This window comes from Tetrao urogallus (assembly GCF_951394365.1).
Source record: "Tetrao urogallus genome assembly, chromosome: 4".
NCBI classification, from domain to species: domain Eukaryota; kingdom Metazoa; phylum Chordata; class Aves; order Galliformes; family Phasianidae; genus Tetrao; species Tetrao urogallus.
This window is the reverse complement of record NC_136817.1, coordinates 35,131,268-35,145,203: the sequence shown is the minus strand read 5'-3', so window position 1 is coordinate 35,145,203 and position 13,936 is coordinate 35,131,268. Positions and strand designations below refer to the sequence as shown.

At 39.2% G+C, this 13,936-nt stretch overlaps 1 protein-coding gene across 1 annotated transcript in view; it reads right to left on the bottom strand.

Moving 5' to 3' along the window:
- Window positions 1–3,677: 3,677 nt before the first annotated feature.
- SEC24D (SEC24 homolog D, COPII coat complex component) overlaps window positions 3,678–13,936 on the bottom strand; it is a gene marked incomplete at both ends in the record, with an annotated part of 46,597 nt that continues 36,338 nt past the window's right edge. The window contains 11 exons of the mRNA XM_079534955.1: window positions 3,678–3,818; window positions 4,262–4,351; window positions 4,896–5,087; window positions 5,622–5,801; window positions 6,975–7,093; window positions 7,542–7,680; window positions 9,297–9,442; window positions 10,078–10,174; window positions 10,842–11,012; window positions 11,301–11,417; window positions 13,677–13,770. Of these exons, the coding sequence (XP_079391081.1) occupies window positions 3,678–3,818; window positions 4,262–4,351; window positions 4,896–5,087; window positions 5,622–5,801; window positions 6,975–7,093; window positions 7,542–7,680; window positions 9,297–9,442; window positions 10,078–10,174; window positions 10,842–11,012; window positions 11,301–11,417; window positions 13,677–13,770 (1,486 nt within the window). The remainder of the gene's footprint in view (window positions 3,819–4,261; window positions 4,352–4,895; window positions 5,088–5,621; window positions 5,802–6,974; window positions 7,094–7,541; window positions 7,681–9,296; window positions 9,443–10,077; window positions 10,175–10,841; window positions 11,013–11,300; window positions 11,418–13,676; window positions 13,771–13,936) is intronic.

Below are 13,936 nucleotides of genomic sequence, written 5' to 3'. Positions count from 1 at the left end.
GGACACCCAAGCCCCATATAAAGGACAGTTGTACACTAAGAGGAAAAGCTATTCTGTATCTTTCAAACAAAAAAAGTTTCTCCCTTACTTACGCTTCCATTATGCTCATCTAAGTTGTGAGAAAGGGGGATAGAGGGAGAGGTATCTAAAATAAATATCTTTTGAAGTGTAATTTTGAAAGCTTTTACTTCCTTGTGCCTGAAACTAAATAAACAGGGTTGTCTTGTGATTATGTAGACACTGCTGTGATTCTTCCAGGCAGCCAAAGAAATGGCTCGGTTTTTGCCTCTTTCAAATTCAGGGAAGATGCCTGCACTCTTGGGCAGTCTGTGCACAAAGGGCATACTAAAGATTTTCTTTAATACATACCACTGGATTGCCAGGCCAGTAGTTTTTAAAGTGCACTTTAATATAATGAATACATTTTTACTAACTTTACAGATTAATGTATCACATCTCATTTTTCCATAGCTTTAAAATAATTGGTTTAGCCAGTGCCTAGTTCTACAAAAAATACTCAAAAACAGCAACTGTTAGAGCTCAGCTTCGCATTCTTCTTATTGACTTGTCTGTTCAGAGAAAGGCAGAGTTAGCACAGTTACGTTGGTTTGTTGGTGTCTCTATCTTATGAAAGAGAAGCAAAGGTTTGTTGTATGTAGGTGCACGACTCCGGTGTTCAGCCTGGCTGAATCCTTCCCCTTTTAATGGGGGTGATGCTGAGGGTTGTGTAGTTTGGGAGTGTCTGTAATTAGAAGCAGCTCAGACAGGTCAGCAGTGGTCAGGGGTAGGATGCCACTGCCTGCTGTGTTTCCATGGTGCTCTTGTGCCCTTTTGACCCGCTTGCTGCAAGCAAGCAGAGAACTGTTGCCTGGTTTTTGTGCTACCGCAACCAGATATTCCTTTCCTTAAAGGCAAGTTCAGACAGAATAATCCTTCACCTCTTAACTCTGTTACGTGATGCGGATGACACATGGGAATGATACTAGGTGCTTTGCTCCACTGCCTAGCAAAGGTACTATCACTAAACATTATTTGTTTACTAATTTTGTACATATATCTCAGTTATGTTGGTAATATCAAGTGGAATTTGGGGAAGTGGTAAACCTGCAACTAGCTACAGCAGTGGTGGTGAATTTGCTGCTGCTGTGGTCTGAAATAAGATGCAATATGGAAATATGTTTGACACCTTGCTCCAGAATTGTAGATGTAAAACAGGTGTCCTAAAGTTCTTGCTGTTAATTATGTGGCCTGAACTGACCAAAGAGAAGACAGTGATGGTACAAATGCGGTCTTCTGGCTATCAGCAAACTGAATGGCATAAGGTAAGGGATTAGATTCTAAGCAAGCGTGGCTGTGGTGGGAGCAAACTGTGTGAGCAGCTTTGCCCTGCCTCTGAGGGGGGATGCTTTAATTGAAAAGAACTTTAGCTTTTAGAATTGAAAAGATGCTTTAGCTGAAAAGAACTCTTTGCTCAGTAGCTGAGTACAGACACTTCCCTAATTACAGTGCCTTTATCTATGAGAATCCCAGCATCTCTACCATTCTGTGATTCACCTAAGTGTTACTGTGTTATCTCTAAAGGTTTGCTTGACATATTTTTTTTAACCAGGCTTGCTATTTTGCTTCTTTTATTTTTGGCATTGGAGAGACACTTCAGCCTTCCACTGAGTCTTCGTACCATAGACTGAGCTTGATGCTGACAGAGGAACTAAACACTGAGAAGTCTACAATCCAGAGTAAGCTTCCTTGATTAGGAGATGAGCTACATTGGTCAAACCCTTAATATTCACTAATTGCTGGTTGTGCCAGAACGTTGTCTCTGCTTTGTAGGAACTAATCGCTCTTGCGCCTTTAACTTTGCTTTGTTTCCTGGTCAGTGTGGTGATTACGTTGTCTTGTGTGTATGGGAGGAACGGCAGGGGAGGAGTTGTGCGAACTGAGGCAAGTTTCCCTTGCTGGTCGTCCTAGAACCGCCCTCTGTAGTGTCGTGGTGCCAGTTTTAGATGGTACAGTTTAAGAGGTACTGGATAGCTTTTGATAGAGAGGCTGATAGCATTAAAATTAAAAAAGAAAGTGAGACATTGTCTGTCTTACAGTAAACACACGTGTTATAATTATATTTAATAATTCCTTATGTTTTTACACATCAGAGTTGCTGCTGTCATTTTTACAAAGTACACTGATCTGGAAAGGCAACAAGTACTTTTTACAAAGTAAAATGTCTCCAGCAAAGTGCTTATTTTGACAGCTGAATTTGGTGTGAGTGACCTTTTGTAATATATCCATTTCTTTTAAGAGTTGTTCGGTGCACAAGGATGCAGCTGTTTTGATGAGCTGTCAAGAATGTGCATTGGACTGCTTATTTTATCTATGAAAAGGATAAATACTAGTTAATGACACGAGCATGATCAAAGGCACTTTTTTTTTTTTTTTTTTATGAGGCCCATGTCTTACACTCTCTTGTGAGGCTGTGTTCTATTTTGGTTTTGCCTTCTGTGAAATACTGATAATTGTAACAAGCTTTTCAAGTCTGGAGAAATTCAAATGTTGTGTGTAGAGGCACTGGTCTTAAACTTACAGCCTGAAGAAGCACTGAGGTAAACAGCTCTTCCTGCCAAAGACTGGCTTTCTAAGTTCTACCTTAAATATTGATAGTAACAGAAATTTATTTTTCTAAGTGATGACTGATTTATTCATCAGTCCCTGTAACAGGACTGGTGTTAAACATGAAGCTTTCCTTTTATAGCACTGCAACTCACCTTTAGTTAACTTGTCAATCGTCTCTCTGTTGACCTGCCACTGTAACTGTGAGAGAAGCAGATGGTTAGCTAAGTTTTATTGGGAGTTATTCCAGTTAACAAATGTGCTAAATAAAGCACAACATGGTTTTGAAAATGTAATTAAATAGCATGCTAGATTAATTGCTGCCCTGAAAACTAGAGGATTGTGCCATAACAGCGTGCCGCTAACTACCAAGCTTAGAATAAGCATAGTTTGACTGCTGTTTGTCCTGTGCTCCATTGTTGAACTCGCTTGTTGAAGTCCAGTTATAAAACAGAGGCATTTTTGTGTCCTGGATACCTGTGGGTGTAGAATGTTACCCAGAGCTCTGTTTCTGTTGAAAATTAATACTTGCTCTTTCTGGGAAGAAGGGAATTATTTTCTAGAGTTCTTAGTTTTACACGCAGGACTTTGAAATACTCAAACTGAACTGCAGGACTGCTGCAAAACTGATTCAGCTGTGTGCTCTCACTTCTAGAAAAAGCATTATCTTACAACTTTTTCCTTCTGTGTGGATTTTTAGCATCTTTCCTGGCTCTTAAACGATTTACGGCTAGTAATAGATTCCAATAGTTATTTTCTAAATTATATTTTGATACTTGAAAACGCTCTTAAGCATTGACAGTTTGAAATCTGGCAATTCAGCTTAGAGTCAGGACTCCTCAAAGATAAATACCTGAGTGCAGAACTTCTATTCTACAACTTAATAAGTAAACTAAATATTTGGTGAGTGGCTGAGTGGAATGAAACTGTACAAAAAGAGCACAGAAAAAGTTTGGTAAAGCACAGCAGGATGTCTGGGTACACTGAAGTTGTGGGCCAGCCTTCAGGCACCGATGACTGTCCCTCCTGCAAAATTGGAAGGTAACTGGCAAATTATATATACTCAAGTTTCTTTAGTTGAGAAGCTGGCAGATCTCTTTGTGAACACAGCATAAGAAATCCACGTAAGAAGCTCCTCCATGAATACTCTTGTCTTCTACGAGGAACTGCCGGAATAGCATCTCTGGTTGCTCCCGTTGTTTCACTATCATCAGCTGAAAAGAGAGACGTACATATTTCTAGGATACCATCACAGTAAGTAGCAGTACCATTTTCCTCTACCTTCTATGGAATGCTACTGAAGGAAAAAAAAAAGACAAAAAACAACAATACATTGGTAATGACATTTCAGTAGCTGTCCTTAGAAACACAGGAGAGCAACTTATGTGCAACCAAGAGCCAGTGTGAAGGAAGGTTTGCAGAATAAAACTGACTTTTCAGGGTAGTTCTGAAAATCCTGAATGGATAATTAAGTAACAGTTATTGAATTAAGTACATTTGAGATGCTTCTGCCTAGAATGCATGCTGGAATTCAGTGGCATATTTGGAGATTCCTGGTATGTAAAAAGCCTTTCACAACTACAAGAAAATCTATCACAGCTTGTAATGTTCTTCTGAACAGCTATGAGGAACAGGCTGACACTGAGCAAACTCTTACCTTCATAGTGTAGGGCTTCTGGTTCTGGATGTGCTCCACTATTGACTTAATTTTCTTAGAGTAGGGATTGGCCAGGTCAGGCAGTAATGTCTGTTAGAATGAAGCATCACAGGTTGGTTGTTACTTTCCAGTCGCATTAACAATTTGTACAAGACTAGCTGCTGGTATTTATGATGTGTATTACTGTGGGTGTCATTCTAACCTGGGTAATGCTTTATCTCCTTTGGGAAAGCTTTTAGAATAACCAATCAGTCTTTAAGCCATTTTTCAGTTTAAAATAATCACTACATTAAAATTCATTATCAGGAAAAGTTCAGGCTACAGGAGAAGCTTTAGCTACCATAGAATGCTTTGTTGCAGTTTCACCAATGCATATTCAGTAGGATTTTAATATGTCATAACATAAGTTTAAGATTCTCTGAAAACTTTGTGAAAGCTGTAATTGTTCAGAGAGATAGTTTATGAGCTTTTATGCATTACTTTTGGTGTCTTAACAGCTTCTGCTGGCACCCATTTGTGCTTATAGTTGAATGATGAACGCTCCAAGTTCCCTCAGTCGTTTCTCTAATCAGTGGCCTGGTCTTACAAAATCATGAGTTCTGAAAAATGGACTGTTTTCCCTCCATATACTCACAGCTTCTGCGCTGATGTGTGCAAAAGACGGCACATTGAAAAGCCCTTGGATGAGTTCAGGGGGCGTGCTGACCCCCAGCCACAGGAACATGCTCAGACCATTGGCCAGAATGAAGGCCCCTCCTTCTGAGAGACGCTCCTCAGAGCAGCGCACTGCAGCTGGCACAGCGTCGCTCTTCAAATCCAGGTTGTGCTGTAGGGCAGAATGTGCGTAAGTTGCAAACATGGGGACTTCAAGGTGAGAGATGCTCTAACTAGACATTGAAAAGTAATAACAACAGGTTTATTACACCTTAGTGGTTCCTTTCCAGATGGAGGAAATCAGGAGTCACTTCTTTTTCAATTCGTACACTACGTGCTAAAGAGCACCTCTCCACAAACATGAAGCTCGAGCACACCAGGCTCGAGCTTGACTAAAGCTGGCATTTTTTATTAGCCAGCTCAAAAACCAGGCTCATGTTAAGCATACAGTGGAGTTATGAGAGGATGCTGATGGCAGTGGCGGATCATGTTACTTCCCTGTTTTCTTTAAACTAGGGCTTCTTCCCTCCTACTTTTAGTTCAGCTAGCAAGTACTTCCCTTTAAAAAAACTAATCCAGCTTGGCCACGTAACAGCTGCGTGGCACAGAGAAAATCTTCTACATCTTTACAGTTGAAAACATCACAGCAATTTAAAATGAAAACAGTTTAACTGACAGCTAACAGATGTGCAGATAACATACTTACTATCGGCAGAAGCTGGGGATAGAAGAACAGCTGTGTATCAGCTACTCCCATAGACATGACCAGTTGTCGATGGTACGCCCTCTCATCAGTTGGAATTTCTGGTCTGCCAGTCAGCACAGTGCTCTTCAGCAGACAGTTCATGTACACTGGCAGCACCTTCATTGCGTCTGGAAGGATGAGCTGAGAGGCAGAGGAGGCTTTTATTTAATATCTCCCATGTGCTGGGGAATGACAGCTGGTCTTTCAAGCTAATATTTAATTGTTTTCTTTCACAATAAGTACCTCACTGGTGTTCTAACATTTGGTCTTCACTGAGAGAAATAATTCATTGCCCAGGCTTGTGATTATTAAAAGTATTAAATAGTACACAAAAGCCTAATTGGAAAACATAGTTTAAAGGAGACTAAAGGAAACAGTGTAAATTGAAAGCCTCCAATATTGTTGGGAGTCCTTCGCTATTAACCTCAGTACTGAAGTAGAAAATTGCCAGTTGAAGTTCAGAAAAGTGAGGAAGAAGCCACTTTCGCAGCACCTCAAAATCCAGAAGGGAGACGAAGTATTGTGAGAGCTGTAAGAAAAACAGAAGTTGAAGGTTTATGGGATTTGAGTTCAGTTCAAGTCAAAGACGAGGATTGTCCTTTGAACTGGAACAAGGTTTGTGTCAGGAACAGCTGCTAAAAGGATTTGAAAGCACCTTACCTTACTGTTTGTTAGTTTTGTGACACCCCCAAATGCTCTGAATTTGTAAAAAGAGTGAGTAGATTACTAAATGTGACAGCATTTGAAAATAAGAGGTGTCTTCATTTGAGAGAATTTTCAAGTAGTGTGGAACAAAAGTAATGAGGGACCCACAGCTTCTTACTGCCTGCTGGTAAATAAAGGAATGAAGAAGTCATATTTTAATCACCATAGATTTTTTTTTGGTAGGAGTATATTCCTGTCTCAATGTCAGATTTTTAGCAGTAGTGCATTCTTGATGTATCTATATGCAGATTCAGGATGCTAACTGGTTTATCTCTGTCTTTTGACAGTAACAGTTGTTACATGTCAAAAAATCAGTCCGCTACAATCGTTGCAGGAATGGAAGAAAAAAGTGAAAGCTTCTAAGAGTTAGCATGTAATTCTACCAGGAAGAAAAGGCTTGGCATCTCTGTGGTACAGCTGTCACCTTCCTCTGCAGCACTGTCATTCATCCCAAAACAACAGCCTCTGTATGTTGCTACCACTGCATCCCACTGTCATCATATTTGAAAGAAAACAAAAAGTATGTACGTCTGAAATATTCTTTTCTGGTACTGCTGGTGGTGCAAGCGTGGTTGTTGCAAAGAGGGGCTGACATGGGGAGATCTTTACCTGGCTCACTGCTGAAGGGCTGGCACAGTTCTTCCTGTAGCACGCCAGCATGTGTGCTGTCTGACTGACCAGGATGTCTCTGACAACCTTCAGTGGTTGGCTTAGGATAGCTTTAAAGGCTACAAAGACAGAAGAACAGAAGAGCCTGATACAGGTTCTGTTACTTGTTTGCACGACAAATGCAAAGTTTTAAAATATTCTGCTAGATTTTTATTTAACTAAACTTATGTCTATGGCCATTGTTTTCTGACTCTTAAAGCATTTTAGAGAATTTATTAATTTTCACAAAAAACAACAACAAACCCACCTCAAACCAAACAAAAATTCTAACAAAATAATACTGTGCCTATACACTTTTGTGCATTACCTGTTTCTAAGAGCCTTCCCAGGCATTTCTTTTGGGACACATATATCTAAAATTTACGATCTAGTTCTCTTTTCAATGTTGTCGCTCTTAAGGGAGATATCAGTAGCAAGTTACAAATGACTTCCCACTAGGTATCACTCCACCTCCTTTCATTCCCAGCTTAGAGAAGAAAAAAACCAAACAACTTATTCTGACTTTACCTGACTTAGCAAAGAAGTTGATAAGTGCATCGGTCTCACAAGTCTTGTAGACATCAGCTAACTGGGTGCTACAATTTAAGCCTATGTTGTGTATGCGAAGTCGTCTTTGCCCACTTACTGATGTGTAGAGGACAGCACACTGCAACAGAGGAGCCAGATATCTTTCATTGCAATGTTAAAACAAAAATCATAATATTCATAATATAAACAATATAATAATCATAATTATTTTATGATTTATATTATTACTATTATAGGATTTATATTATAATTATGATCATAATATGATAATAAAAATTATAATAATCATCATGCAAGAGCCGCCTACAAAAGGCACAGAATTACTTTTGAGAAACAGCCTGGCTTTTTGGTGCTGCTTCAGTACTATTGAACCAAAGGAGCAACAGATTCAAAATTTTATGTAAATATATTAGACGTAAATGCGTTATAAAGTTATTAGTCTTAAAAGTATGACAATAATGATGGCTGTTGGGAAGGCTTAGTGCTTTCTCATGCTACACTCTGCTGGTATCATCTGAAAACAAGAGACCACTTGATTGTACACCATACCTGAATATGTTATCAAGAAAAATGCCCCAAAGAAATGCAGCTGAAAACACACTGTATCAGAGATCAGAAGCTTGCTGAGATGTTCTCTGCCCATCTTAGCTTTTGTCAAAAGCGACAAAGAAAAACTTGCTAATCTTGGTAAGCCCAAGTGGGGTCCTATTATATCCACCCTTGTATCTTGCCTGTTCCATTGTCTTAGATAGTAAAATTTGAGGGATGACTGAAGAAATTGCTTATGACTTCAACTCTACCTTTATATAATGTTAGCATGTAGGAAAACTTCACAAGAATGAAAAGTAAAGGAACTGCACTCAAGATTTCCCAACTGCTAACATTTCACTGGTTCTGCATGCATCTGCCTGGCACATGTTCGTTTCCTACCACCACAATTAAAACTAATTTCATCACCTTGTCTGCAGATACAAGCCAAAACCTGCAGGGCATAACACCAACTGCAGCTAAACTAATTGGTCAGCTTTGCACTGCATCTTCCACAAGAAACTCTCATATGAAACTCTCAACAACCCTACTGCAACATCCATACGCCAAGCACTTTTTCCATCATCGCTGCTACACCAGGTCTCCAGTAAGTGACATCAAACACCCCAAAGTGGATGTTTCACAGTGCTGTATTCATACAAGGATTAACTGCTAACCTATAAAGTATACATGGGAGCATGATAAAAGCTAAGGAGCTTAAAAACAAAAGTTCAGATAATTCTACAGTTTTTGTGAAACTTTTCAAGCTGAAACATTTTCTGTCATTAAAATAGCAAAAGGTCATGAGGTCATGACAAAACATCTAGAACAGTACACAGCAACCTCGCATTATCTGATAATGGTTAGGATGAATCTTCTGCTAGGTATGAGTGTATCCCACGCACTGGCAATTCAGGCACAGAAAGGGCAGTTTTAATTATTGCCCAATTTACATTTCCAGGAACTGCTGGGATCCCATACTGTGGAATGAGAAGGGAAATACAGGTGTCGTTAGCTTTGAAACAGCCTGGCATTTCAAGGTAGCATTCTTTGGCGAGTTAATTAAACATTATTAGTGGTACTACAACACCAGCAAATGTGCACGCTATGCATCACTCCCATCAGTCCTACAGTGTAACATTTTGCAGTCATATTAAAAAAAAAATCTTGCTCACAGTGTCAATAAATGACACAATGCATTTTTACCTGAATTAAGGCTCCACTGTCCTCATTCAGTTTGTCGTCATGTTTGAACTCTACTGTCACAGCCTTGTCACAGTCAACTGCTGCCATTTCTACATCTGTAGTGTTGTTCATGTAAATAGCCCCAAAGAAGTCAGTAGCCCTGAAGCCTACAGCCAGATGAAAAAGCAAACACACAACATCCTTTTACAATTTACAAATAAAAAGGATACTATTTTCTAACTTCAATTTTACTTAATGAAACACCAACTATTTTCCCTCAAGGGTGTGCCGCCTCGGGGGTGCAGTGCCCACCAATCTTCCTTGCTGGTGGCATTTTCTCTCCATTGGGTAGGAGAAGTGAATCTGTGTGGACCATCGAGGAGCGCAGTGACTCAGGGACCCCCAGAGCCTTTGGCATTACTCACTGGGCCACTCAGTGTGTTTATGCTCTCCCCAAATACTTGCATTTGAAAGTAAGAACTAATGGTCAAAAAGCAGAAGCATTACTTTAATTTGAAGTATTTAGAAAATGAAAACACGTGTAAGCTTTGGGCAACCCACACTCTTTTCTAAGACTGCTTTGCATTTTAGGCTGCATGCACAGTGATCAGGACTGACTGGCAAATTTACATAGACGTACACAGTAAGGGGATACACAGCCATTTTCTCAGTCTGTACTTTCCAAAAGGTACACAATGAAGATAAAATGGGCAGCCTGCTGTTACAAGTTTGTATACACTTCTTGCACTGTATTACTTAGAATTATATATTCTCATATTTGATTCCCAACGGGTACCATTACCTGTACTTGTTCGAACCCTCATTATTGCATCAAATCCCGTCTTTTTCTCTATGTCCCTCCTGAGGTCAGTTAGGAACTGCGGGCTATCAGAATTGAGCTAGAAAGGTGAAGCAAATGAACAGTTGCAGTTCACCACTGGGTGGCAGCAAACGAGCAGAAACCCAACACTCCCCCTCCCTGACATCACATCTGTTCAGGATTACATCTCTCTTTTCCTTCAATAGAGATGTTATTAACAGGAACAGAGCTGTGCAAGTATCCACCAGTTCATCACCAGGCTTAGACATGCAGAGTTTCTGTTCAGTCACACCTACCTCCAGTAACGTCCATCCAAGCTAAGTTTATATGGTATGGCCTTAAGAATTAGAGTAGCCTTGTGCACTTTACAAAAAATGCTTCTGTCGCTCAGCTCCTGACACAAGGGAAGTCCTGTATTTCCCATAAATATTTCCCTGACATTTAAAACAAACAAGTAGTGTTGTGACTTTATTTTGGTCTTTATTGCAAGCATTTTTATCTATAGGTACAGAGTAACTGACTTCCCTGCAGATGTCAGCATACTTAGGTAAGTGGTTGGCAATCTATGCAAAAGTAAAATTACAATTTCAGCACTTCAATTTTAGCATGACCTGCCATTTCTACTAAGTAAATTTTCTACGGTTACTTTAACAGTTTACAGGTAAACTGCCAAAAAAGACTTTGAAATAAAAACAAGCAGTCCCCAGCTGTTATTAGCTGACAAGTTGGGAACTTGCACCACTTACCTGGAAATTGTTGTACCTGTACAGTGTGCCTCCAGTGTACATGGTGACAAGACCCAAGGAAGCTATGTCCACATACTGATTTGGGAAGAGGAACAAATTCACGCAGCAGCCATTAGCCACGCAGTCTCTGGCTAAGGACTCGTAACAGTTCACCTGAGGCTGGAAGAGTGTCTGCACAAAATTAAAAAACAGAAATGCAGTAACATTAGATCTGTTGGCAACCACTCACAATCCAAATGTCCTCCTGAAAAATAAAAATGATGGAAGTTTCAAATGAGAAGATGTGGATCTGAATAAATCCACACTGCCCCTGCCCATACATTCCACTGATATGCATATGCATCAAAAACTTCATATTCTTACTGAACTAACTCACTGAACGGGTAGGTAGCAGACTTGATGGGTGGAATTATCTGCATTTCCTTTATAAATGAGGATTTCCTTTATATATATAAATACCTTTTCTTTATCTGTGTTGAGTAGCTTTTTGTCATCTCTGTTTCTCAGTTTTCCCGGTGCTTCAGCAGTTGGCAATGAAGAGTGGAAGATAAACAGTTTCCCAGCACATTCTGCAGCCTGTTACAAAGACACCCATATAGGCATTGAATCTACTGCTAAGATTAACAAGCCTAGTTTTCAGACTCTCTTGTTTCTCTTAGAACAGTAACATTTCTTGCAAAGGTTCTTCAGAGCTAAATAATTCATTTGGAATCTTTACACTTGATGGATTCCCAAAGCTGGGAATTTTATGTCAGTAAATAATGTAGTCTAACACAGATGTGCTGGATGATGCATTAGTACAGTAATTTCTGCATAGGAAGCTAAAATCTCAATGAGTACAAGAAGTACCTCTCCTACAGAATTTTAAATTAGATACAATTAATTGAAAGGAAATGTAATTTAACAGAAAATACATTTATTTCAGTTCAGGTCATTATGTTTTTAAAGAGTGACAGCTACCCTCCTGTACAAGATTCTGCATTCAAACTTACACTAAAAATAGAAGCAGCAGAACTTGTGCTGCACTTCTCCTTTCACGAAGAAACAAAGTGAATACCAATTTTAGCTGAAGTTTTCAATTCTTATTGACAGCTATAATGAGGCAATGATATTTGCTAACTGGGATGGCAATCTGCTGACAGGAAAACCTAAATTCCAGAGAACAGCAGCAGTACCGTAGGCACCTCTGTACTGTAACAAACTTTTCCACCAAAATTTAAGAAATAGTTTTTCACTCGTTATTGAGATCGCTAATTGGCAACTGAACTCGTTGAGCATTAAACTGGGTGAAAGGAAAGAAGAAGGAAAGGGAGTAATTGTTCTTTTCCTGCTCCAGGCTTACCAACACATCTAGTTTAAAAATGCAATACCTGAGACTACCGATACTACTCTGCTTTGGGACTCTTTCCCCTCCAGATCTAAAGATGCGCACAAGATTAGTCCACATCTCAAAATACGCCATGGCATTCTTCTGGGAAAAGTAGAAATTTGTTTGCTATGGCAGAAATGCAATCAAAGACAGTATCTTACTTTTAACAGAGATGAAATTTCACCCCTACTAGTTCAAGCATTGTAGTTTTTAATTATGAACACCAGTTTGTTTTTTTTTTGTAACTTTTACAAAGCCTTCTGTAAAGAGTGACTGACTGAGCACACACCCATTACTAATAACATCCATCAGGAATTTTTGGGAAACTGTCTAAAATTACCATTTCAAAAAATGCATTGATACTGAAGAGCAATAGAATCCATTTCATTCTTTTGAGACAAGATTAGCTTTCTTGAACACATGTATGTGCGTATTCATAATTTACAGTGAACATCCTTGCAAATTATCACTTTTAAGTACTGAGTTTAATAAAAAAAGCTTACTTGACAACAACTTTAAGGAGCAGCAGTAAAAGAAAATGCATATTTAAGTTTGTTTTGCAGAGGTCAAATACCAAGAAAGAGCATTTTGATAGAATTGGTAACCAAATGTTCTGCACATACACCTTCTGCTACTATGAATAAGAAGAAAATAAATATTTAAGAAACAAGTTTGAGAAATGCTGTGTAATTTTGGTATAACAGACTTCTTTACTCACAGTTTGTGATTTGTTTGTACACAGCTCACAGATAAATCAGTGACTGGAAAACAACTCTGGCTGTCCCTACAAATCTTGTGGTGTCATTCTTTTATTGGCAGAACTCCACGGAAATGTCAGCATTTCGAGGGCTATCCCCGACATACAGAAAGCTGCTGGGGATGCATTTGATCCACAGTTTCATTTTCAGATGTATGCATGCTGTGAGAAGCTGGCAGTTCAGTAGAAACCCTCCCACTCCCCACTCAATTCTGTAGTCATAAATACCTCATTTTGTACAAAGTCAGCAGAAGCTGGAGAATAGGCAGAGTAAAGCTGTTGTATCTTACTCCAGTTCTTAATCTGCCATTTAAACATACAAAGACAACAAATCTGTGCAAACATCCCAAGTATCTAACGATTTTGTAGTAACTAAACACCTTTTTATCTCTCAAATACTGAACAAAAAAAAAGAGCTCCTGCTCTCCATCTTTCCCTAAACATCCTTCCAATATGGAACAGACTCTTGAGGGACCTCGAGAAGAATTTGAAAACAGATGTGCCAATCAGTGTTTTCATTTCAACTAAGAAAGTTCATATGTGCTGTTAGAATAATGGAACATCAATGCTGGAAACAGTCATTTTTCTCTTTTCCATTGCAGTTTGTAGGAGGACTCCTTACTGCCCTTCAGCAAATGGAATTTAGGTAGCTTATCAAGCCCAGTCCTAATTAAAGAGCTGCTTCTGTTTGAGAGAGGAACATTCTAACCTTTAGCGCCTCCATGCCAGCCTGGATAACAGGAGCAAAGATGGTCTCACTCTCATTAGTGTCTGCAAACATTTCGGGAATCTGGTCCAACAAGCTACAGAAGAGGAAAGGATGAGTGTCTCAACTGCTTAGTATTTTTGATAACCCCCCAAAATGTACCAGACCACGTCTTCACAGAGGAAGATGTTTTTCATGTTTTCCAAGCAAATTAAAAAAGAATTTTGATTGTTCAATCTCGTTTTGAATTTTAAAGTTCTACT